General features: G+C 39.3%; 1 protein-coding gene across 3 annotated transcripts in view; it reads left to right on the top strand.

Annotated features, from left to right (window-relative positions):
- Positions 1 to 26311, top strand: part of ANKIB1 (ankyrin repeat and IBR domain containing 1) — a 157921-nt gene that overhangs the window by 66734 nt on the left and 64876 nt on the right. For 2 of the 3 annotated variants that reach the window (XM_027540193.1, XM_027540194.1), the window contains exons 3-4: positions 6869 to 7169; positions 18847 to 19029. In XM_027540193.1, coding sequence (XP_027395994.1) covers positions 6869 to 7169; positions 18847 to 19029 — 484 coding nt within the window. The remainder of the gene's footprint in view (positions 1 to 6868; positions 7170 to 18846; positions 19030 to 26311) is intronic. The other variant, XM_027540195.1, reaches the window with a different exon arrangement.

The following is a 26311-nucleotide window of genomic DNA, read 5'->3' as shown; positions in this document are numbered from 1 at the left end:
GCTGTAACAAAGAAGATGGTTATTTTGAGGGGAGCTCAACTGAATGTGAGATAATGATAGAAAGTGCAAGAAAAAATGGGGCTTAGACTCTTTGTGACCCCCATGGACTGTACAGTCCATGTAATTCTCCAGGCCAGAGTACTGGAGTGAGTAGCCTTTCCCTTCTCCAGGGGATCTTCGCAACACAGGGATCAAACCCAGGTCTCCTGCATTGCAGGCAGATTCTTTTACCAGCTGAGCCACCAGGGAAACCCATAAAAATTTAGAATATGGCCTCAAGGTCAGGATAGTAGTCAGGGTGATAGAGCATTAAGAATTATCACTGAAATAATAGTAGAAGCCCTTTGAGAAAAACTATGATTCTGCTGCCACTGTCTGTCATTTGGGTTCCAATAAAAGTTTACAGTTTACAATGTGTATTCATAGAAACCACTGAAAGATAAGTGACTTTAAGAATGGATGTGCTCTCTGGAAGGAAGGAAGACGTCCAGAGAAGAAAACAGACTCAGAAAGTGAGTTTGCTTCCATTAAGGAGATAGGACACACACAGAAGAACTGTACAAAAAAGGTCTCATGACCCAGATAATCACGATGGTGTGATCACTGACCTAGAGCCAGACATCCTGGAATGTGAAGTCAAGTGGGCCTTAGAAAACATCACTATGAACAAAGCTAGTAGAGGTGATGGAATTCCAGTTGAGCTATTCCAAATCCTGGAAGATGATGCTGTGCAAGTGCTGCACTCAATATGCCAGCAAATTTGGAAAACTCAGCAGTGGCCACAGGACTGGAAAAGGTCAGTTTTCATTCCAATCCCAAAGAAAGGCAATGCCAAAGAATGCTCCAACTACCGCACAATTGCACTCATCTCACACGCTAGTAAAGTAATGCTCAAAATTCTCCAAGCCAGGCTTCAGCAGTATATGAACCGTGAACTTCCTGATGTTCAAGCTGGTTTTAGAAAAGGCAGAGGAACCAGAGATCAAATTGCCAACATCCGCTGGATCATCAAAAAAGCAAGAGAGTTCCAGAAAAACATCTGTATCTGCTTTATTGACTATGCCAAAGCCTTTGACTGTGTGGATCACAATAAACTGTGGAAAATTCTGAAAGAGATGGGAATACCAGACCACCTGATCTGCCTCTTGAGAAATTTATATGCAGGTCAGGAAGCAACAGTTAGAACTGGACACGGAGCAACAGACTAGTTCCAAATAGGAAAAGGAGTACGTCAAGGCTGTATATTGTCACTCTGCTTATTTAACTTCTATGAAGAGTACATCATGAGAAACGCTGGACTGGAAGAAACACAAGCTGGAATCAAGATTGCTGGGAGAAATATCAATAAGCTCAGATATGCAGATAACACCACCCTTATGGCAGAAAGTGAAGAGGAACTAAAAAGCCTCTTGATGAAAGTGAAAGTGGAGAGTGAAAAAGTTGGCTTAAAGCTCAACATTCAGAAAACGAAGATCATGGCATCTGGTCCCATCACTTCATGGCAAATACATGGGGAAACAGTGGAAACAGTGTCAGACTTTATTTTTCTGGGCTCCAAAATCACTGCAGATGGTGATGGTGACTGTAGCCATGAAATTAAAAGATGCTTACTCCTTGGAAGGAAAGTTATGACCGACCTAGATAGCATATTGAAAAGCAGAGACATTACTTTGCCAACAAAGGTTCGTCTAGTCAAGGCTATGGTTTTTCCAGTGGTCATGTATGGATGTGAGAGTTGGACTGTGAAGAAGGCTGAGCGCCAAGGAATTGATGCTTTTGAGCTGTGGTGTTGGAGAAGACTCTTGAGAGTCCCTTGGACTGCAAGGAGATCCACCCAGTCCATTCTGAAGGAGATCAGCCCTAGGATTTCTTTGGAAGAAATGATGCTAAAGCTGAAACTCCAGTACTTTGGCCACCTCATGCGAAGAGTTGACTCATTGGAAAAGACTCTGATGCTGGGAGGGATTGGGGGCAAGAGGAGAAGGGGCCGACAGAGGATGAGATGGCTGGATGGCATCACTGACTTGATGAGTCTCAGTGAACTCCGGGAGTTGGTGATGGACAGGGAGGCCCGGCGTGCTGTGATTCATGGGGTCACAAAGAGTCGGACACGACTGAGTGACTGATCTGATCTGATCTGAAGGAGATAGGAAAGTAGAGCCATCATCATAGGTAAAAGAGAGTTTGTTCTGAAAAAAATGAAGAGACCTCTTAAAACGATGGGTAGTTATGGAAACCGAGGTAATAAGGAGATAAGGATATAAATGAATTATTGGCAGTTTAAGGTTAAAACAAGAATTGAGGATAAGAACTTAACTCTTAGGAAATTCCTGATGATGTGAACGAGTGCAGTTTTAGTACAGTGATCAGAATAGGGTCATATTGAAGTGGAGAGTAAATGTAGATTTATAGGTTGCAGTTATAATTTGACTGTTTCACAATGAACACTGAAAGAATCTAGACAAACAAATGACTTTCGATGGGTTATTAAGGTCAAATGAAAGGAATTTTTTTTCCAGGTTAATGTTTTCCTTACCCTTCCTTCCTGCCAGTTATCTCCTATCCTGGTCCAAGAATTAACCTTGTATGTAAGTAGTAAAATACACTTCATAATTACTGGCATAGTTACAAGAGGGGCCTATCTAAAACTTACATGTCAATTACAAATTTGTAATTCCATTTACTCATTCATGTAACTTAAAGAAGACTACTTTTGAATTTAAGCATATAATATAAAAGTAATAATGTAAATCAATAAAATTAGAATATCCAACTTGACAGTTTTAGTACAGAATGTTTATGCAGGTATAGTACTGTAATAAATTTGAGAATCTTTCCTGAATAAATAATTAAGCTCTTTTAATATTTTAACTTCAGAATAATAAGCTTGCTTTGGTTTGCTGAATCAGAGTCTGGCAGATTGGGTATAAGAATGTTTGCAAAATTATCACATTATCTCGTCCCTCTATTGGGGAGGATGTAGGATTGTTTAATGAGAGAGTCTGTCTCCATATTAGCTGACGTCCTTCCAACTTGTATTAAATTCCATGGTGATGAGAACTTGAGGCCTCCTGAACAAAAGAGAAAATACGTGATATATTGGAAATAGGGATAGGAAAAGCTGAATCTATGTTGCTGTACAGAATCATATGGAATCTGAATTAATTTTAAGTTAAATTTTTAAGGAAATGAAATCTCTTTTATTGTTAATAATGGCTCTTGGAAGAGATTTTAATCTTGAACACGTTTTTAGAGTAGTGTTTAAAATTTTGGTTATTCACTGTAATTCAGCCATTATAAATACAGAGAATATTATTGAAAGTTTTATCATCAGTTGTTGACTTAGGAAAAATATATTTTTCCTTTTTTTTTAAATTATGAAGCAGCATTATGGTTATATAAATAAACTACTCACATTCCTGCCTCCCTTAAACAACTGTTAGAATCATTCCATGTCCCTTCTGATTTTCACTATAAATATTCTTATATAGACTTGTTAATGACTTTATAATTTCCAATGTACAAAAATACTGTGATTTGTATTTCCCAGTTTTCCTATAACCAGACATTTAAGTGATAAATTTCAGGAGTAGGTTTACTTGGTCAAAGAATAGAAGCCATATATTAGTTGGTTTTATGTATATAATATGTATATTAGCTGTATGTTTATATTGGTTACATACGTAGTATATTTTATATATTAGCTATTTTGTGCAAGATCACACACCTAGAAAGTGACAGGACTGAGACTATAGCCGGGCAGTCTGTACTGGTCAGTAGATACTGGGTTCTTGACCAGTCTGCTGTGTTACTGGCTTGAGAGATCTAGAATTCTGTCTTAATGTATTCCCAATGCCACATCACTAATCTTCATCATAAAAGTAATACACAAAGTAGTTCATCTATCAAAATTATAGCAAGAGTCTCCTCTGTGTTTGACACTATATTGGGGATTCAAGAAAGAACAGGATATAGATCTTGCCTTAAAAGGCTATAAACCAAGTGGGAGAAAGGAACAGATATGTAAGAAAGTAACTGTGATGCGATGTAATGAATTATATAATTAGGATGTTACAGGAAGACAAAGAAGGGAATGATCAATGCAGCTGGAGGAGGGAACTTAGTGTAAAGAGGCTTCTAAGTAGGGTTGGGTTTGTTTAGATGGCTAGGTCAGATCCTTGGAAACCAGATAGAGTAAGCAATAAAGAGCATACCCATGTACTGAGGGAGTCAGAAGGCCATGAAGGCTCTGTAGGACTTTAGAGAAAATGGGGCTTTCTGAGCAAATTTTATTAGAACTTGGGACCTGAGCTTCAGAGACAAGCTTTGAAAGTTAAACTTGGACTGAGTAGAGATTGAGAACTCCAGGAGATACTGGAGATACTTGCTTCTCAGGAGGTACTTGTTTAACATTTGCCTGGGGGATTAGGAGTAGATGAGACCTGAAACCATTCCTACATTCCCTGAATTGTAAGACTCAGAGATGATAGTCTTTATCTCTTGCCGAGAAACATATTTCACATTGCAGAGCATAAGAACCCAAGGTCTTCCCTAGAACAGTGTTCATACTCAGGGATAGGTTCCCCCTCCACACACACAACCCCCCACCCATCCCCACCCCCCCACCAACTCCTCTTCACACCTTCCCTGGTCTCCAGAGGGAAGATCTACTGCACAAGCTTCCCAGAGTCTTATATTTAGGGCTCATTCCTATTGTTGCTATAACAGATTACCACAAACTTGGTGACTAAAAACAACACAAATGTATTATCTTAAACCTCTGGAGATCAGAAATCTGAAATGGTTCCACTGGATTAAACTCAAAGTGTTGGCAGAGTTATATCCCTTCTGCATGCTCTTGGGTAGAATCCCTTACCTTACCTTTTCCAGTTTCTAAAAGCTGCCTGCACTTCTTGGCTTGTGGCCCCTTCCACCATTTTTAAAGACAGCAGCATAGCATCTTCCAATATGTCTCTGATTCTGACCCTCCTGTCATTCTCTTCTAAGGATTCCTGATTACATTGGGCCCACCTGGATACTAGGATACTTTCCCAATGTCAAGAACCTTAACTTAATCATATCTGTGAAGTCTCTTTTACTGTATAAGGTAACATATTCACAGGTCCCGGGGATTAAGACATAGACCTCTTTGGGGTGGAGATACTGGTCTGCCTGTCACATTGCCCTGCAGTGCAGACCCCAGTACATGTACTATGTGATGTCTGATCTGGCTCAGATTGCATTACCCCAGTGGTAGGAGTTAGGGTATGTGGGACTAGTTATTATTTCATTTGTTCCTGCTTCAGAGACTTCATGTTTTACTTTCAAGATGGCTCAAATGAATGTGGACCCTAGAAGCCTAATAGGCTAGTTTTGAAAGGCTGTATTGCTGAACTGTCTAGAATCTTATAAAAGCAGGAGATACCCAGAGTTGTTCTAAAAATTGGAAACCACCGTAAAACATCTTACTCGGCCTTTTTCCTCGTAAGAGTTTTCTAGCTTGGCTCATTCATTCAAGTTGAAGAGCTCATCCTAGTTCCTTCCTAGTCAGGGTTTTGTCTTTGTTTTTTCTTGTTCTAAGCTAAAACTAACCTAAAAACAATCCAGATATAACTAGGATTTAGCTTTTGACTCTTCTGCTCCCTTCTCATTGCTATTCTGCCCTTAGACATAGGAACGCAAGTGATACCAGCCCTCCATAGTAAATTGACTCATCTTTGGATATGGGACTGTATGCCCATTTCATAGTATACTTGTGTTTTTTAGTACAGGCTGACTGAATTATACTAGGTTTTATCCAGCTCATTTCCTGTTATGGCCACTGAACTGGCTCAAATGTTAATCCACTGAGCCTAGCCCAAAAGATGTAGTGGATGCTAGACACAGCTCTCAGATCTGGATCTGGCAGAAGTTAAGGCAGCTCACCTATTATCATCAGTAAGGTCTACCACCTTGAAATTAGATCGTGCTCTTCCAGAACTCAGCTAGCTTATTGCCTTAAGAAGGTATTACATTGTATAAATATATGCCTTGTTCTTTCAAAGGCTGGGGAAAACTCAACTAAATTTTTCCTAGATTTAACATTTACTTCCAGACTTACGCATTGCTTGCTTCTCCTATATGGTCAGCATCCTTCTTAAGTAAAAATGTACTCAAGAGAAATAAAATATGGCAGAGCAATAACAAAAAAATAAATCGCTGGGATATGTTTAATAATGTACCTAAGACGTTTATGTTAATTGACAAACTAGTCCATTATGTGGCCCTTTGGTTCCTTTCTTTCTTCCTCCTTTTCCTTTTCTCTGTCATTTTCCTTTTCCTTACCTTTCTTTTTTCTTCTTATGCCTTTTTCTCTTTTATTAGCAAACACTGTAATGATAGTCAACTTTGAATCAAGTTTTTTTATAATTGTAAGAATTAGTGGGGCTTCTCTGGTGGCTCAGTGGTAAAGAATCCACCTCCTAATGGAGAAGACACAGGTTTGATCCCTGGTCTGGGAAGATCCCACATGCCACAGAACAGCTAAGCCCGTGTGCCACAGCTGCTGAGCCCATACTCTAGAGTGTGGGAGCTGCAACTCCTGAGCCCATGTGCCGCAACTCCTGAAGCCCTCGCGCAGGAGAAGCCCCTGCAGTGAAAAGCCTGTGCACCGCTATTAGAGAGGAGCCCTTACTCTCTGCGACTAGAGAAAAGCCCACACAGCAACGAAGACCCAGCACAACCAAAAAAAAAATTAGTCATTCAGCCTATTGTGAAACAGTGCCTCAGTAGAAACTGGATTAGCAGCTTAGAAGTAGAGCTTTAAATGTATCTCCTGTGTATTATTTCCAGGTAGGAAAAACCTGATTTTCATTCTTTACCATTTTAGGACCTTTCTTTTTGGTAGAGATGGAAATCCAAATAAACGGAATGTGCACAATGAAACATCTATGCATTTGTTGTGTATGGGACCTCAAATTATGATCTCAGAAGGAGCCCTTCATCCTCGCTTAGCACGCCCTGCGGAAGATGATTTTAGAAGAGCGGATTGTCTACAGATGATTTTAAGATGGAAAGGAGCAAAACTTGACCAAGGCGAATATGAGAGAGCAGCTATTGACGCTGTTGATAACAAAAAGAACACACCCCTGCACTATGCTGCTGCCTCAGGGATGAAAACCTGCGTAGAGGTAAACCTTGGTGTGCCCGTTTGTTTGTTTTAGCAATCTGCATGGTAAAATCTGTGTCTCAGTAATGTGTGATAATCAATATTTGTTTTACTTCGTTAATTTGACTAGTCATTTCTGTCTCGTGGTTCTAAAAGAATTGGGAGCCTTTGTTTTAGGAAAACAAACCCACAAACATTCATCCTTGGAAATGAAATGAAATCAGAAGCAATTTAAAATTGACTGACATCCCTGAACATAGCAGTCATCATACAAACACTATCTTATTGAGAGTAATGCTTTTGGTATCAAAAGTTTCGCTTGTCGCTGATTTTAGACACCAATTTATAGAATGTATACGTATGGCAAATCTTGACAAGTGGGACCTTAACCTATATTATCTAGAAGTGATCAGTTCCCCAAGCTATGAGCTTCGCAGGTGGCTGAGCAGTAAAAGAATCCGCCTGCAATGAAGGAGACCTGGGTTTGATCCCTGGGCAGGAAGATCCCCCTGGAGAAGAAAAGGGCAACCCACTCTGGTATTCTTGTCTGGGAAATCCCATGGACAAAAGAGGCTATAGTCTGGGGTTGCAGAGTTGGACACGACTTATTGACTAAATAAGAATCAGCAGGGATAAATATTAATGAATATATATATTGGGGCTTTAAAAAATTTTATATATTAAAATGTGCTGGTTTTTTTCTGTAATTTGCACTAAAGTACCTGAGTACTTTGTATTTGAATTTTTCCATCTATGGTTTTCATATATATATGTATATCTAACAATAGGCTTAGATAAAATCAGCCGTATAGTATAGGATCTTAACTAAGCTAAGAAATCATTATTCTTTATACTGTCCTTGCTGCTATACAGCTGTATTCTCTCAGCTGTATACATGTCAATCCATACATAACTCTTAGACATTCTTTTGCATAAATGTATTTAAATTTCAGTGTAGCATTATAAATTGAATCAGAGTATCCATTTACCAGATATGTAGGTCTTGATTAGAAAAGTAGTTTTCCAGATTAAATATATGTTAATAAGATTAAAATATGCATCTTAAAATTTAGTATTTCCTTAATATTATTCATGTGTGTAAACTTATACTTCTAAATTGATAAATATACAAAAAACATGAAGGTTCTCCATTTTCTTACTCATGTTAAAAGGTTATGGCCATTTATATGACTTCTTGAGCGTATCTGAAATGTCAGTTGTTCTCAACTTCTGGAAGCCTTCTGATCTTACCTTGTATTTTTTGCTCTTGTTTGTGATACTTACTGATCTTTTAGAATATTAGTCATTTCAGCTCTTGGGATTGTGTCACCTTTGCCCACTACTTAGCTAGTGACAGTCATTTAGTTGGTTGGTTTAGTCACTAAGTCATGTCCAACTCTTGCGGCCCCAAGGGTTATAGCCCGCCAGGCTCCTCTGCCCATGGGATTCTCCAGGCAAGAACACTGGAATGGGTTGCCATTTCCTTCTCCAGGGGATCTTCCAAACCCAGGAATCGAACCAGGGTCTCCTGCATTGCAGGCAGATTCTTTACCAACTGAGCTATGAGGGAAGTCCAGTGACGGTCATTAACTTAAAACTAATCTTAAACTTTACTTTCTAACATTGATTCTCAGTGTGGTAGAAGGATGTCCTAGGATTTAGCATGGAATGAGGCTATTGACAGAATTCCTGAGGCTTTTAATCAAGTTTTTTTATATATTGTTCTATGCCCACCTCTTATGAACGAATCACTGCTGTAGTGACTCGTTGTTGACAGGACTGCATCAGCATTGTATTAATAATTTTCAAGTGAGCTAGAGTAGAAAATAGCTTATTCTTGATAGTAATAATATTGCTTTTAAATTGCTGTTTTATATCTTGCTTCCAAAAATTCTCTATACGCATTGCTTTAGTAGTTGTTGATTTTGAAGTAAGTTTACAGTGATGGGCTTATTAAATTGTTTTCAAAAGGTGAATGTGGTATTTTTGCCAACACATTTATGTGTTTGTATATCACTTTTTATTCAGTGAAGAAAATTAATGCCAGATTTATTCTGACTGACAAGTCTGATGATTTGCTTGGTGTGAATGTGTATGTTTTACTGTTTGATCTTTCAGTATATGATGTTACGCAAGCCACACCATTTAATAACTATTTTCATTTTTCTGTATTCAGAAGACCTCTTTGACTTAATGTAAAATCTGTAAATAGAACCCTGTAAATACCTTCATTGCATTTAATCTAGTTGTCGTCAACAGATTTTAGCATGTCATTTTACCCATATAAAGCTATTTTAAATCTGTTTTATATACTTGACTGTATATTTACCCAGCCTCAGGTCTTGAGTGACTTTTGATAATGTTAACTGTTAACTAAACACAAAGAGTTTCACAAGAAAGTGTACATTAACTAATTCCCAGAGGCCTTATTGTGTTTTCTAGTTCTAGTACATAAAACAAACACACTGACATATATAATCTACTCTGTAACTGTCCTTTAAGAGTATTAGTCCTTAAGTGTCTTTGTGTAAGGTCTTCTAGTATTCATAGTGCTCATTGATACCAAGCATGATATAATGGGCTTGGGTTGAGTGAAAGAGTGTTACCAGATGTTGATTAACTTTTTCATTAAGCTATCGTAGTATGGTGTAAAGAGCACTGGTGTCTAGCCCTGATCCTCACAGTGGTTATCTGTAGACCTCCAGTCACTCAGCTTCTTTGAGATTATCAAAGAAGAGGAAACCATCCAGCCATCCAAGAGGTAACTATCCTAGTTACCTCAAAAGAACCCTTTAGCACTAATTTTTCTGTTAATCTGTGATTGTAGCAAAATAGATCCCATTTTTAATGTCTGGCCTTTAAGGTTAAATTGATTATTTTATTCCACGGTTAAGGCCAAACTATTTTTTTTTAACTCTTAAGGATTTATTTATAAATGTCTATGGAAATATGTCTTTTCTAGCTATTGAAGATGTTTTTTTCTGTGTTTATTTAAGGACAGAGTTGATAAAGTCGACATTGGGCAATTTTGTATGTGCATTTAAACACACAGATTCTTGTGGTTCATTATTTTGAACCATTTAAATGAAATGTTTACAACTTCTCCTTCTCTCTGTGATAATGATGTTCTGTAGTAAGCTAAAGGGGCACACACATGTACATACACAGAACATAACATAAAAACCTCTTAATCACAGAGTTCTTTTAGACACTTGCATATGTGAAGGCATCAGTGGCTAAATATAAGCTATAGATATAGATACACTGATATATATATATATACACACACATATACACACACGCACACACATATAAATGGAGAGCTCACCCTGAAGTTTCTCACACTATATTACTGCCTCGCTGATTTCCTCATATGAACATTCCAACAGTCTCTCAAAGTCAGTGTTTCCAAAACTATACTCAAGCTTCTCTATCCACAGCTCCTCTTCTGTTCTGCCTTGTTCCTATTAATGATGCTGCCGTTACCACCATATCTACTCTTGATACTTGGATTTATCTTGGCAATGTTTTTGTTTTGTTTTGTTTTGTTGTGTCAAACTCATGCCACTAATTTGCAGAATACAGCTCTTCCTTGCCTATTTTGGCCAGCCCCTTCTTTTATCTCTACGGGGCACCTTCTAACAACAGATGCTTGTATCAAATCCTACTTTTCCTTAAGTAGGAAAATTTGAAGTTTGACAAATTAATCATTCAGATTATTTATGAGATAAAAGTAACACAAAGAAGAGTAGACTGCAGTTGTTTGAAAATTAGAAATGCTTATATGTTGAACATTTATTAATGCAAATTAAAGTCCCTTTAATTCTAATTTTTTCATATTTCAAAGAGTCATTCCAAGGGTAAGCAAACATTTTTCTGTGAAAACCCAGATAGTGTATATTTAATTAAAAAATTTTTTTTATAATTTCATTTGTTTTTGGCTTTGCTAGGGCTTCATTTCCACGTGAGTTATTTCTATAGTTGAGGCGAGCCAGGGTTACTCTTCATTATGGTGCATGGGCTTCTTGGGCGGGGCACAGGCTGTAGATGCACGTTCAGTAGCTGGGGCACGCAGGCTCAGTGGTTGCGGTATGCAGGCTCTAGGGCACACAGGCTCAATGGTTGCAGCACGCAGGCTCAGAAGTTGTGGTGTGTGGGCTCTAGGGCACACAGGCTCAGCAGTTGCAGTGTGGGCTCTGGGGCACACAGTCTTCAGTAGGTGCGGCACGCAGGCTCAGTACTTGTAATGTCCATCTCATCCTCTGTCAACCCTCTTCTCCTCCTGCCTTCAGTCTTTCCCAGCATCAGGGTCTTTTCCAGTGACTTGGCTCTTCGCATCAGGTGGCCAAAGTATTGGAGCTTCAGCATCAGTCCGCACACCGCTGGAGAAGACTCTTGAGAGTTCCCTGAACAGCAAGGAATATTCAGGGTTGATCTCCTTGCTGTCCAGGGAACTCTCAAGAGTCTTCTCCAACACCACAGTTTGAAAGCCTCAATTCTTTGGCACTCTGCCTTTATGGTCCAGCTCTCACAACTGTACGTGGCTGCTGGACAGACCATAGTCTTGACTCTATGGATCTTTGTCGGCAAAGTGAGGTCTTTGCTTTTTAACACACTGGGTTTGTCATAGCTTTCCTGCCAAGAAGCAGTTGTCTTCTAATTTCATGGCTGCAGTGATTTTAGAGCCCAGGAAGAGGAAATTATCACTACTTCCACCTTTTCCCTTTCTATTTGCCATGAAGTAATGGGGCTGGATGCCATAATCTTAGTTTTTTTAATACTGAGTCTTAAACTGGTTTTTCACTCTCCTCCTTCACCCTCATCAAGAGGTTCCTTAGTTCCTCTTCGCTTTCTGCCATTAGAGCGGTATCATCCTCATATCTGAGGTTGTTGATATTTCTCCCGGCAGTTTTGATTTCAGCTTAAAACTCATCCAGCCTGACATTTCTCATAATGTGCTCTGTGTGTAAGTTAAATAAACAAGGTGACAATAAACAGCCTTGTCATACTCCTTTCTCAATCCTGAACCAGTCAGTTGTTTCATACAAGGTTCTAAGTATTGCTTCTTGGCCAGCATAGGTCTGTTGCTGCTGCTAAGTCACTTCAGTCGTGTCCGACCCTGTGCGACCCCATAGACGGCAGCCCACCAGGCTCCACCGTCCCTAGGAGTCTCCAGGCAAGAACACTGGAGTGGGTTGCCATTTCCTTCCCCAATGCATGAAAGTGAAAAGTGAAAGTGAAGTCGCTCAGTCGTGTCCAACTCTTAGCAACCCCATGGACTGCAGCCTACCAGGCTCCTCCATCCATGGGATAGGTCTGTTAGCAAGGCCTAATTTGTGATTTTTCTCCCCTTGGCCGACTTCCCTAGAGCAAGCCCAGTCATTAGGCCTCATTTATATTGGTGCTTCACCTGTCATAGTGATTCAAGAAATGGTTGATGTGACAGAAGTGGCTGTTGTGTTTAATAGTGCTTCAACTCTTTGTGGAAAGCGTTTTTTAAAATGAGTATTATCTTTAGATATTTCCTATGCACCTTTGTCCTACTTGCTTATTCAAAGCTTTAAGTGTTGCTGCTTATTGTCAGATCAAATAAAGGTCACTAGGAAACCAAAGCTGGTAAGTCCCACTTCCCCTTTGTAGCCACAGGGCCTGTATGACACTCAGCAGCCGTCAGAGCATTTCACACTTCATTGAAAAGCCATAAAAATCATTCACAAGTTATACTGAAAAGTTTTAGTTAATTACAATTGTGTTTTTAGCACCTGGGGTTTTAAAACTATAAAAAAGAATAAGGAAATTGTGGCCCCAACTTAGCAACCGGAAGTAACTGTGCCTGTCTGGGCCTCGGTTTTCTAATTTTTAATCAAGATAGTTATGATTTCATTATTGCATTCAAAATATTGTTATAGGCACTGAAGGGAAGGAAAGATCATTTTAATTTTCCTAAGCCCAGAAAATATTTTGGATAGTAGTAATATTTGAGTGGATAAGACTTCAGTTTAAGTATTTGGAGGAGGCTACTCAAAATGTGGTCCTCAGACCTGTAGCATCAGTAACTCTTGTTGTAAATACAAATTCTTGTGCTTGCCAGACCTCCAGATACCAAATAGGAATCTCTGGGGTAGACTCCAGGAATGCGTTAAGCAGGTTTCACTGGTTATTCGTTTGCATGTTGCAGTTTGAGAAGGACTGTTCTACGTCTCAAACATATGCAAATTGAAGTATTTTGGAGAGGCTTGATAAGACAGATGATTTAAAATGAAGATAGAAGCCATAATAAGTAGAAAATCCTAAGTGCTAATTTGAAATTTATTTATAGAAAATTTAGCCATTTAATTTTTTTGATTCGTGCTATTTGAAAGCAAATATAAAAAAAAAAAGCAAATATAGTAAGATTAACTTAATGGTTGTAATGTAGAATAGATTTTATTTGAAAGGGGGTACTGATAAAGGAGTGGTTCTTAAAGTCTTGCTACCCAGACACTATTCCTCAGACTGGCTTTGGCATCAGTTTGGGTATTGTTGGGAATGCAGCATCTCCGGCCTCATCTCAGATCACCTGAGTCTGAATCTGTAGTTTAACAGGAATGCTGAAGTCATCCATATTCACATTAAAGTTTGAGAAGCCTTAGCTTAGAGCAGTAATTTGTGGGACCTACAATGGAATAATCTGTAAAATGTGGATATACTTAGTCTCCATTCCAGATCACCCTAATATAACTATCAGACTACCCAAGTGATTCTTAAACAATTTGGAAACCTTTGTGTTGGAACAGTGGTTTTAACCATGTCTGCACACAAAATCCCATTCTGTAGACCATATCTCAAACCAATAAAATTGGATTTCTGAGCGTGGGGCCCCTGTAATAAAACTTCTCCAGATGATTCCAGTGTACAGCCAAGGTTGAAAACCAAAATATTAGAAGATAGTGATAGGAGTTGGAATATTATTGCACTGATTCTGCTGTGAACTGATAAAGAGCCTGGATATGTGCGGTGGTATTAGAAATGGAAAGCATGAGACAAATGCATTTTGGTGACTTGGTCAGTTTATACAAGAAAGTAAGAGAAAGGTTAAAGATGATGAAGACTTTAAAATGTTGATATTAACAATGGTGAGCTATCTTTGGATAATATAATTTTCTTACTTTGATTTTTCTGCATTTTGTGTAACAATCTGCTATCATATCTATAATTAGAGTAGAACAAATTAACTTTATTTTTAAGTAAACTGAGCATGATTTTGAACCTGGTTCACTTTGAAGCCTGGTAGCAATTGACAGACATCAAAAAAGTGAGTTCAGGTGTTGTATGTGAAGTGTACTTCAACAGTATAAAGAAAAAAATTAAAAGTGAGATGAGGTGAAGGAATTGGTTAGAAGGAAAGGCGAATATCTTGAATTGTCATTTAGAAGAAGATTGAAGTCTTAGATTATCCACATGAAATGGTATTCAGGCTGTTAAAAATTAAAACTAACTGGGGGTAATGAATATAGATTTAGAATCAAATGTTATCTCCATAGAGTTGATAACTAAAAGCAAGATAAGGTATAGATGACAAATCCAAGGACAGGACTTTAGATTATAGATAAAATTACAGAATTAAAGTCACAGCATCAACTTGGAGAATATCTGTGTTTAAAGGGAATGAGAACAAGAAGTGGCCTACAACAAAAAAACAAAAAAGCAGAGAAGAGAACCAAAATAATCCAGCATCGAGGATACCAAGAGAAGAATTTCAAGGAGAGGAGGCAGGCAGTCATTTGCCATGCTTCAGAAAGGGCAAGGAATTAGAATACTGAGAAAGGCGGCTGGCTTTGAGAGGTATTAATGACTTTCAGGAATAATATTAGAGTGAAGTGGTCAGGGTAGAAGTTAGATTGCTGGGAGAAATTGAGTAATTTGCTGAGGAAATGTAGAGACAATGAGTGTCAGTCACTAATTTCAGAAATGTGGCTGAGAAAGTATTAAGGAAGTCATTAGAGGACTAACAGAATTAAGATAGGGGACTCCTCTGCCAGGAGCCAGTAGAGTCAGAGACTAAAGGGACTGGGAGTAATGGAGTGCTCAGGGTCATAGAGGAAACAGATTAGGAAATGGGAATTTTACAACTAGAACAGACTCTTATTTTTCTTTTTACACTTTTTCTCAAAATAATGTAAGCCTCATTTTACAAATGGACCTGTGTAAACTGAGGCTTACAGAAGTTAAACGATTTATGCAGAGTCACCAGGCATTTAGATGAAGGATCAAAGGGGTGGAAAGGGATTTGTCATCAACTGGGGGCTGTCCTTCCCCTCTTCCTGTGGGATTATGAATAGAAAGGAAGACAACGTCGATAAACAGATGTCCTGAGACGGTGATGATTGGATGTTTCTTTTAAGGTAGAAAATTGTATATACCACCAAGTATGTGAGATAGGCTAAATATATATATATATATATATATTTTTTTTTTTTAATAAAATATTCAGTTCTCCTTGCTTGAGAGTGAAGAAAATGATACTTGAATCCTTTGGTTGAAGCACTTAAAAACTGCCTCTTCCCAACCAGGTGTAACTCCCTATTATGCAAAAGCAAAACATCTGACTTTATGCAGGAAATGGTGGCTCAGACGTTAAGGAGTCCACCCGCGATGTGGGAGACCCAGGTTTGATCTCTTGTGTTGAGAAGATCCCCTGGAGAAGAGAATGGAAACCTACTCACTCCAGTATTCTTGCCTGGAAAATTCCATGGACAGAAGGAGCCTGGTGGGCTACAGACCATGGGGTTGCAAAGGTCAGATACGACTGAGCGACTAACTCATGTAGCAGAAGTTTAACATGTCTTGACATCTTGTGTTTACTGGTGTTTCTACCTTAGGCCCCAAAGGTCAGTATGCTGAAACACTTTTTTAAAAAATTCCTCCTCCAGTGTCAGGCAGTACTGCTGTTAGCTAGCTGGCTTCTCTGCCCAAAGTAGCATGTACATTGATTTCCTTGCCAAGACAAATGGACACGTGCTGCAAATATGAACCTTCCCTCCCATCACCCAAGACGGGTATCTCTCCAGCAATGAGATACAGGTTTTGGGGACCCCTCACCTCACTCCCAGCAGACTCATTTTGGGACTGCTTTTGAAGACAGATCACCAGTCAATGTAAGAAATCTCAAGTTCTGAAAATTGTCAAAAGTGACTCTCAACAATGACTTCTCGCACATTCCCTCTCCATACACTCTTTTTTTTTTTTAAACCCCATGGAATGCAGACTGGAAGGTTCCTCTCACCAATATTTTGGAATGGCACAGCCTCTTAAATTTTGTTGTCTTTGCTTTTGCTAAGGATTGGGATAATTAAGTTAAATATGATTTATCTTGTTTGCTAATATTTGGAATGTCTTCTGTGGTAGTATCTATTTTGGATGTAAATCAAATCATGGCTTTGAAAACTATCCCAGTGTGCTTTTTAGAAATCATTTCCTACTGCTCTGAATAAAGAAGCAGAGAACAAAGTCAACTCTTAGTTCTGTAGCTGCTGCTGCTGCTAAGTCACTTCAGTTGTGTTCAACGCTGTGCAACCCCATAGACGGCAGCCCACCAGGCTCCCCCGTCCGTGGGATTCTCCAGGCAAGAACACTGGAGTGGGTTGCCATTTCCTTCTCCAGTGCATAAAAGTGAAAAGTGAAAGTGAAGTCGCTCAGTCATGTCCGACTCTTAGCGACGCCATGGACTGCAGCCCACCAGGCTCCTCCATCCATGGGATTCTCCAGGCAAGTTCTGTAGCAGTCAGAAGCAAATTGTTTTGTGTTGGATAACCTGTGAAGCTGAAAGGCTGAAAACAGTAGTAGATCCTGCAGTTGGTATGGTAAGTCTGTGGGCTTATTAATTCCCAGTATTAAATAGAGTAGGCAATATAAATATACCAGTCTCCATACCACTTAGGCCAGAGTGTAGGGTCATTGCTTGTCAGACTTTCATGTGCATAAGAATCTCCTTGAGATTAAAATCTGATTCTGATATAGAGGTCTGGAGTGGGAGGGGCTTGGGTGGTAACACTGAGATTCAGCATTTCTAACAAACCCCCAGTGATATCACTGGTCCCCAGACCACACTTAGACTGAAGGGCTCCAGATGATAACAGTGACTGCTGAGACTTATGCTTCACATATTTTTTTTTTTTCTTTAAAGGGCCAGATGTAAAGTGTAACCATTTTAACCTTTGTGACCACAAGTCTGTGTTTCATATTCTTCTTGATTTGTTTGCTTGTTTTTACAACTTAAAAAATGTTGTAAACCATCTTAACTCTGAGGAATACCTTTGGCCTAGAGCAGGAAGCCAGAGTCATGTCCACTGGGCTTGTCAGTGGCTTCCAGGCCTGGCATTGGTGTAGGTCCCTTATTTTGTCAGGGCCTCTTGGGATAACTGTAGAGGAACCCTGAGAATTGCAGAAGCAATAAAGGAATTTTACAGGAAGATCTGTGTTTGTTGGAAGGAGAGGAGATAAAATTTGGAAGAAAATGAAAAGAAACTACCATTTTGATTAACTCCCTTAAACAATGAAAATCTCTAAAAAGTATTCACGTTTAGATCATAAATGAGATCTGGCCAGAACTTTACAGTATGCCCAGGATACGTGTGACTTCTTTAATGTTTGCGATCAACCTGTTCTTTGTGTCAGTACAGTGTCATTAACAACTCAGTCAAACTTGTGTCTGAAACCCAGTTCTGCTGCTTATTAGTGGGTAATTTTGGTCAAGTTATTTAACTCTTCTGAAACATCACAGTGTCCCTACACTTGGGGTTGTTAACATTAAATAAGAATATGTATTAGAGGTCTCAGCATAGTGCTTGGCACTCAGAAAACAATAGGTGGTGTCTGTTACTGTGTTATGTGGTGGTGAGTGAATACTGTAAAAGAATTCGCTCCGTGACTAATTGTTAGGCTGTCCTTCAGGGGTGTCCTGGATTATGGCCCTCGTGGTATTCATGTCCTTCCCAGTGTCTGCAGATGTAATGGGGAACCTTGAACCTACAGCCCTTAGTAACAGTGTATTAAGCTTCTACAAAATCCGCAGAAACCTCGGTAGTAAACACACTGTTACTCTTTTATGCATTTTTACAAGTGGGATTTCTTTGGGTGAAATCCTTCCTTTAAATATCAAGAGATTTGATGGAGTATCTTCTTACCTTGGCTGTGAGTAGCTATTCCCATTGCTTATTTTGAGTAATACTGGAAACAGTTTTGCTTCAGTGATTTGCTAAACCTAATTTCATTTCAGTGTTTAACTGGATAATGAATGACGCAAATGAAAATTTTTGTCTGCCTTGCCAGGACATCAGGTGTTAGTGGTTATGTCCTTCTTGTTTGAGAAAGATTTGTAGAAATGTATAAAATTTAAAGCATTGAATAGCTATAAAATTATTCATTTTTAAGTAAAACTTTGGATTGGACAGAATGTTTAAGAATTTCTTTATAAAATTTAAGAAACAGGTTTGTTGTTTTTAACCAAAGGAAGTCATCTTAACAGCAATTAACAGTAATTTGCTTATCTTAAAATCAGAAGCCGCTGGTATCTAACTTTTACTGTCACTTCATATTATTACATATTATTGATTTTTTGTCATGCTTATTTTATTATATTAAAAAGTTTTAATATGTAGCATGGAATAACTTGTCATTTAAATCTATAGCTGCAATTTTTTTGAAAAAATCTTTTTTAGCTTTTAGTAAAACATGGAGGAGACCTGTTTGCTGAGAATGAGAATAAAGATACTCCTTGTGATTGTGCTGAAAAGCAGCACCACAAAGATTTGGCCCTGAATCTAGAATCTCAAATGGTATTCTCACGAGATCCTGAAGCTGAAGAAATAGAAGCTGAATATGCTGCTTTAGATAAACGAGAGGTAAGTTTTTTTTAATGAAAGAAATTATGCAAATATTGTACTAAATTTTTTTTTCTTCTTTAAAACCCAGTTTGTGTGGTCGTCTTTGCAGTATGCTATACATTCTGTCACCTGTATAGCCATAAGTATGAAAATACATCTGAAAAAGCCATAAGTGTGAAAAGGATCTAGAAAACCTGTCCTTTGACTTATGTGTGTTTGTGTGTGTGTGAAAGTCACTCAGTCATGTCTGACTCTTTGTGACCCCATGGACTATACAGTCCATGGAATTCTCCAGGCCAGAATACTGGAGTGGGTAGCCTATCCCTTCTCCAGGGGATCTTCCTGACTAGGAATCAAACTGGAGTCTCCTGCATTGCAGGCGGATTCTTTACCAACTTAGCTATGAGGGCAGCCCCATATATATGTTTAATTGTATAGAGCGATGCTGACTCTAAGACTCCAGTTCTCCTGTTCCTCAGTCTCTGCCTGTCTGGATTGCTCTTCTCAACAAACATGCTTGGATAACGCCCATCTTAAAATACAAAACAACTTCTCCATTAACCACTCTTCCTGTCCCTGTCCCCCTTCAGTTGTAGCCCCATATCCCTGATCTTCATATGAGAAGAACAAAATTTAAGAGTTGTCTGTACATTCTGACTTCCTCACCTTCCCTTCACTCTCCAGCCCTCTGCAGTGTAACTTTCTCCCCTTCTACTCTGATGGAACTGCACTGACATGGACATTAAGAGTCACCATCTTGCCAAACCCTTTTCTCTCCTCCTCTTACCTGATGCTTTTCTCTCCTCCTCTTACCTGAATTCCTCAGCACCACTTGACACAATTAACCGCTCCCTTCTTAGTGAGACACTTCTTCCCTGGGTTGCAGGGACTTTGCTCCCTGGGTTTCCTTTAAGTCTTCCTTGTATCGGTAAACATTACCTCCACCCACGCAAGCATAAATGTAGCAACATTTTCAGTTCATCACATCCAGACAATCTGGGAGTTCTGTCAATTTACCTCCAAAAATATAACCCAAATCCATTTACTTCTCTTGTTCTCTGCTCCTGCCTCCCTCAGTCGTCCTTTCCACCTTCACTTTTCATCTGAACTGCTTAGGGAACCAGTAGTTCCCTAACTGGTCTCCTGATTCTGTTTTAGTCCCCTTAGAATCCATTTTGTGCACAGTAGCCAGAGTGACATTATTAAACATAAATTAGATCATATCACTTAACCGTTTAGTGATTTTCATTGCACTTAGAATAAAATCCAAACTGTTTGCTCAGATATAAGAACTTACATGGTCTTGCCACTATTTGCCTTTTCAGCCTTATCTCAAATGATTTTTCCTGGCACGCTATAGTACTTAGACTACACTAAGGCTTTTTGCACTTCTATTCCTTATGTCTGAAATCATCTCCCAAGTTTTCTCTTGACTATATCAGATGTTCAAAGAGGCAGTCTTAGACCATTCTTCTGAAGTAGGCCCCTCGCCTTCTGTTACTCTTTATCACAATACCCTATTTATTTTTATCACATGCTGTAATTATTTTGTTTATATATTTGTTTACTTGTTTATTGCCTTTCTCTTTTATTAGATTGTCAACTCTGTTAGTGCCAGAATCATAACTTTCTTATTCAGCAGAATATTTTCCATGACTGAAAGCACTGCTTGTACAGTGGACATCCATAAATAATACTTAAATAAATAAGTTATTGTAATACACAATAAATTTTTTCCTCTAAAAGTGATTGATTTCTCAATGTTTATTCAGTGCTAATTTGGTTCTTATTGACTATGCCAAAGCCTTTGACTGTGTGGATTACAATAAACTGTGGAAAATTCTGAAAGAGAAGGGAATACTAGAGCACCTGAACCTGCCTCTTGAGAAACCTGTATGCAGGTCAGGAAGCAGTAGTTAGAACTGAAACAGCAGACTGGTTCCAAATAGGAAAAGGAGTACATCAAGGCTGTATATTGTCACCCTGCTTATTTAACTTACACGCAGAGTACATCATGAGAAATGCTGGGCTGGAGGAAGCACAAGCTGGAATCAAGATTGCCGGGAGAAATATCAATAACCTCAGATCTGCAGATGACACCACCCTTATGGCAGAAAGTGAAGAGGAACTAAAAAGCCTCTTGATGAAAGTGAAAGAGGAGAGTGAAAAAGTTGGCTTAAAGCCCAACATTCAGAAAACGAAGATCATGGCATCTGGTCCCATCACTTCATGGCAAATACATGGGGAAACAGTGGAAACAGTGTCAGACTTTATTTTTGGGGGCTCCAAAATCACTACAGATGGTGACTGCAGCCATGAAATTAAAAGACGCTTACTCCTTGGAAGGAAAGTTATGACCAACCTAGATAGCATATTAAAAAGCAGAGAGATTGCCAACAAAGGTCCATCTAGTCAAGGCTATGGTTTTTCCAGTGGTCATGTATGGATGTGAGAGTTGGACTGTGAAGAAAGCTGAGTGCCGAAGAATTGATGCTTTTGAACTGTGGTGTTGGAGAAGACTCTTGAGAGTCCCTTGGACTGCAAGGAGATCCAACCGTCCATTCTAAAGATCAGTCCTGAGTGTTCATTGGAAGGACTGATGCTAAAGCTGAAACTCCAATACTTTGGCCACCTATGCGAAGAGTTGACTCATTGGAAAAGCCTTTGATGCTGGGAGGGATTGGGGGCAGGAGGAGAAGGGGATGACAAGAAGATGAGATGGTTGGATGGCATCACCAACTCGATGGACATGAGTTTGAGTGAACTCCAGAAATTGGTGATAGGGAGGCCTGGTGTGCTGCGATTCATGGGGTCGCAAAGAGTCGCACACTACTGAGCGACTGAACTGAACTGAATTGAATTTGGTTCAATAGGACTTAATATAACTATTATTTGTGTTTAGAAAAATAACTGTATTGTCTGTTTTTTAATTTCCCATGAATTTCTGACAGTTTGTAAGCTTCTACTTCTCCAGATGATCAAAAAAAGAGTTTCTTAAAAGATTTATATTGTTTTACCTATCATATTTTCTTTAGTTAAAGGTTACTTTAAAGATTTTTTTTAATGACTTTTTTTTTTTTTTAATGACCGTTTTTAAAGTTTTTACTGAATTTGTTACCATATTGTTTCTGTTATATGTTTTGTTTTTTTGGCCACCAGCCATGTGGGATCTTAGCTTCCTGACCAGGGATGGAACCCACACCCCCTGCATTGGAAGGCAAGGTCTTAACTGCTTAACCACCGAGGAATTCCTGACACATTTTAATTTAGTCCTTTCCTCCAGATGATGAGTCTGTAAATGGGCAGTCTTCTTCTTCACCCCATCATTGACAAAATTTTGAGTGACTACTTTACCAGACAGTGTTTTAACAGAAATTAGGGATACAGTGAGGAACAAAGATCTCCTGCCCTCTAGATGCTTACATTCTAGCAAAGATAGATGCACACAAATAAGATTAAAAAATAAATGAACACAATATCAAGAGTTGTAAACTGCTTGGAAGAAATAAAAACAAGATGATATATTAGAGTGATAGCTAGGAATGGAGGTACTTATTTTATCCAACCCCTCAAAGAAAGAACAAAGACTCCAGTAAGAGTCAGGCTTTGTAGGAGAAGACTGTGTGACTATCGCTAGATAAGGGAAGGGAAAACTGTGCAATACAGTACTGTGAAAGCCATCGCAAGAACCCACCCATTCCTCTCCCCTCCCAGCCTATAACTCAGGGAGGCTCAAAGCTCCTTTTCTGACAGGGACCCAGTACGGTTGGCCGTTGCCTTGGCTGGCTACCACCCTTAGGAGGCATAGCTGCTTTCCTCTGAGAGCCCTGAGTCTTTCTGTACTTGTTCTTCCCCCACTCTTTCTCAGACTAAGCCCTGTGCTGTGTGCTCAGTCGTATCCGATTCTTTGCGACCCCAAGGACTACAGCCCGCCAGGCTCCTCTGTCAGTGGGATTGTCAGGTCAAGAATACTGCAGTGGTTAGCCATTCCCTTCTCCAGGGGAACTTAGCAACCCCGGATAGAACCTGCGTCTCCTGTGTCACCCACATTGGCAGGCAGATTCTTTATCACTGAGCCAGGCTCAGCTCAGGGGTCAGCTAATGTGAGGTTGGTATTGAGAGAAATTGGAAATATCCTCTCCTTCTCCTAAGTGTCTTTCACATCTTTTAAAATTTTAACAGTTACCAATATACTTGGGTCAATAAGTACCTGTTTTTTCATTTTTTTCCAACAGTGAACTTATTTCACCTATGTAATCAGGGAAAGCTATTTTAATTGTAGGGGAAAATAAATATATCTTTAATAACTCCTTTGTCACAGTCTCTTCTGAAACAGTTTTTGAAAATACTATCACTTTATACATGACTTCAAAGTGGTACAGTTTACATGTTGGACTGTTTCACTTTTCTTCAGTGGTGTTTTGGTAGCAGTAATATGTACTGATGCAAAAGAGGCGCTTTTATTCCCTGTTTGTCTTTAAATTACTTTTCTTTTTCTTTCTTTATATCAGTATTGGACTGCTTTGAAGGTTACTGATGGTTTGTATTAATCTGAAAATTGAAGCAGTTTATCTTTGCAACAGAAAAGAGAAAGGCACCTTCAATGTAACCCTGCAGAAGAGAGGGACACTGCCTACATGTTATTGGTTTTGAGTCAGTAAGTTGTGTCCAACTCTTTGTGACCCCATGGACTGCAGCATGCCAGTTCCCTGTCCTTCACTATCTCCCAGAGTTTGCTTAAACTCATGTCATTGAGTCGGTGATGCCATCCAACCATTTCATCCTCTGTTACCCGCTTCTCCTCCTGCCCTCAATCTTCCCAGCATCAAGATTTTTTCCAGTGAGTTGGTTCTTCATGTCAGGTGGCCAAAGTGTTAGAGCTTCTGCGTCAGTCCTTCCAGTGAATATTCAGGGCTGATTTCCTGTACGATTGTCACGTTTGTGCTCCCTGCTGTCCAAGGGACTCTCAAGAATCTTCTCCAGCACCACAGTTTGAAAGCATCAGTTCTTTGATGCTCAGCCTTCTTTATGGTCTGGCTCTCACTTCCATACATGACTACTGGAAAAACCATAGCTTTGACTGTACAGACCGTTGTCATCAAAGTGATGTCTCTGCTTTTTAATATGCTGTCTAGGTTTGTCATAGCTTTTCTTCCAAGGAGCAAGCAACTTTTAATTTTATGACAGCAGACACTGTCTGCACTGATTTTGGAGCTTAAGAAAATAAAATCTGTCACTGTTTCCACTTTTTCCCCATCTGTCTGCCTGAAGTGATTGAACTGGATGCTATGATCTTCATTTTTGTGAATGTTGTTTTAAGCTAGCTTTTTCACTCTTCTTTTTCACCTTCATTAAGCAGCTCTTTAGTTCCTCTTCACTTTGTGCCATTAGTGTCATCCGCATATATGAGGTTATGGATATTTCTCCCAACAGTCTTGTTTCCAGCTAGGGATTCATCCAGCCTGGCATTTCACATGATGTACTCTGCTTATAAGTAAGCAGGGTGACAGTATACAGCCTTGACATACTCCTTTCCCAATTTTGAACCAGTCTACTGTTCCATGTCCAGTTCTAACAGTTGCTTCTTGTGCTTTATACGGGTTTCTCAGGAGATAAGTAAGGTGGTCTGGTATTCCCTTCTCTTTAAGAATTTTCCAGTTTGTTGTTATCCACATACTCAAAGGCTTTAGCAAAGTCAATGAAGCAGAGGTAGATAGGATTTTTTTTGGAATTCTCTTGCTTTCTCTATGACCCAGTGGATGTTGACAATTTGATCTCTGATTCCTCTGCCTTTTCTAAATCCAGCTTGTACATCTGGAAATTCTCGGTTCTCATACTGTTTAAGCCGTGCATGAAGGATTTTGAGCATTACCTTGTTAGCATGTGAAATGAATACAGTTGTATGTTAGTTTGCACATTCTTTGGCATTGCCTTTCTTTGGGATTGGAATGAAAACTGACCTTTTCCAGTTCTGTGGCCACTGTTGAGTTTTCCAAATTTGCTGGCATATTGAGTGTAGCACTTTAAAAGCATCATCTTTTAGGATGTGAAATAGCTCAGCAGGAATTCCATCACCACCACTAGCTTTGTTTGTAGTGATGCTTCCTAAGGCCCACTTGACTTCGCATTCCAGGATGTCTGGCTCTAGGTGAGTGATCACACCATCATAGTTGTCTGGGTCGTGAAGACCTTTTTGTACAGTTCTTCTGTGTATTCTTGCCATCTCTTCTTAATCTCCTCTGCCTCTGTTAGGTCCTTGCTGTTTCTGTCCTTCATTGTGCTCATCTTTGCATGCAATGTTCCCTTGGTATCTCCAGTTTTCTTGAGAAGATCTCTAGTCTTTCCCATTCTATTGTTTTCCTGTGTTTCTTTGCATTGTTCACTTAAGAAGGATTTCTTCTCTCTCCTAGCTGTTCTCTAGAACTCTACCTTCAGATGGGTATATCTTTCCCTCTTTCCTTTGACTTTTGCTTCTCTTCTTTTTCAGCTATTTGTAAGGCCTCCTTAGACAACCACTTTGCCTTCTTGCATTTCTTTTTTCTTGGAGATGGTTTTAGTCACCACCCCCCGTACAGTGTTACGAGCATCCATCCATAGTGCTTGAGGCACTCTGTCTACCAGATCTAATCCCTTGAATTGATTCATCATCTCCAGTGCATAATCATAAAGGATTTGATTTAGGTCATACCGGAATGGTCTAGTGCTTTCCCTACTTTCTTCAGTTTAGGTCTGAATTTTGCAATAAGGAGCTGATGATCTGAACCACAGTCAGCTCCAGGTCTTGTTTTTGCTGACTGTGTAGAGCTTCTCCATCTTCAGCTACAAAAATATAATCAATCAGATTCTGGTGTTGACCATCTGATGATGTCCATATGTAGAGATGTCTCTTGTGTTCTTGGAAGAGGGTGTTTGCTATGACCAGTGCATTCTCTTGGCAAAACTCTGTTAGTCTTTGCCCTGCTTCATTTTGTACTCCAAAGCCAAACTTGCCTATTACTCCAGGTATCTCTTGACTTCCTACTTTTGTATTCCAGTCTCCTGTGATGAAAAGAGCATCTTTTGTTGGTGTTAGTTCTAGAATGTCTTGTAGGTCTTCATAGAACCATTCAACTTCAGCTTCTTCAGTGTTAGTGTTTGGAGCATAAACTTGGGTTACTGTGATGCCGAAAGGTTTGCCTTGGAAATGAACCAAGATCATTCTGTTGGTTTTGAGATTGCACCCAAGTACTGCATTTCAGACTCTCTTGTTGACTGTGAGGGCTACTCCATTTCTTCTAAGGGTTTCTTGCCCACAGTAGTA

Source organism: Bos indicus x Bos taurus, chromosome 4 (assembly GCF_003369695.1).
Source record: "Bos indicus x Bos taurus breed Angus x Brahman F1 hybrid chromosome 4, Bos_hybrid_MaternalHap_v2.0, whole genome shotgun sequence".
In the NCBI taxonomy this organism is placed as follows: Eukaryota; Metazoa; Chordata; class Mammalia; order Artiodactyla; family Bovidae; genus Bos; species Bos indicus x Bos taurus.
The sequence above is the reverse complement of the archived record's forward strand: the minus strand, read 5'-3'. Positions and strand labels throughout refer to the sequence as shown.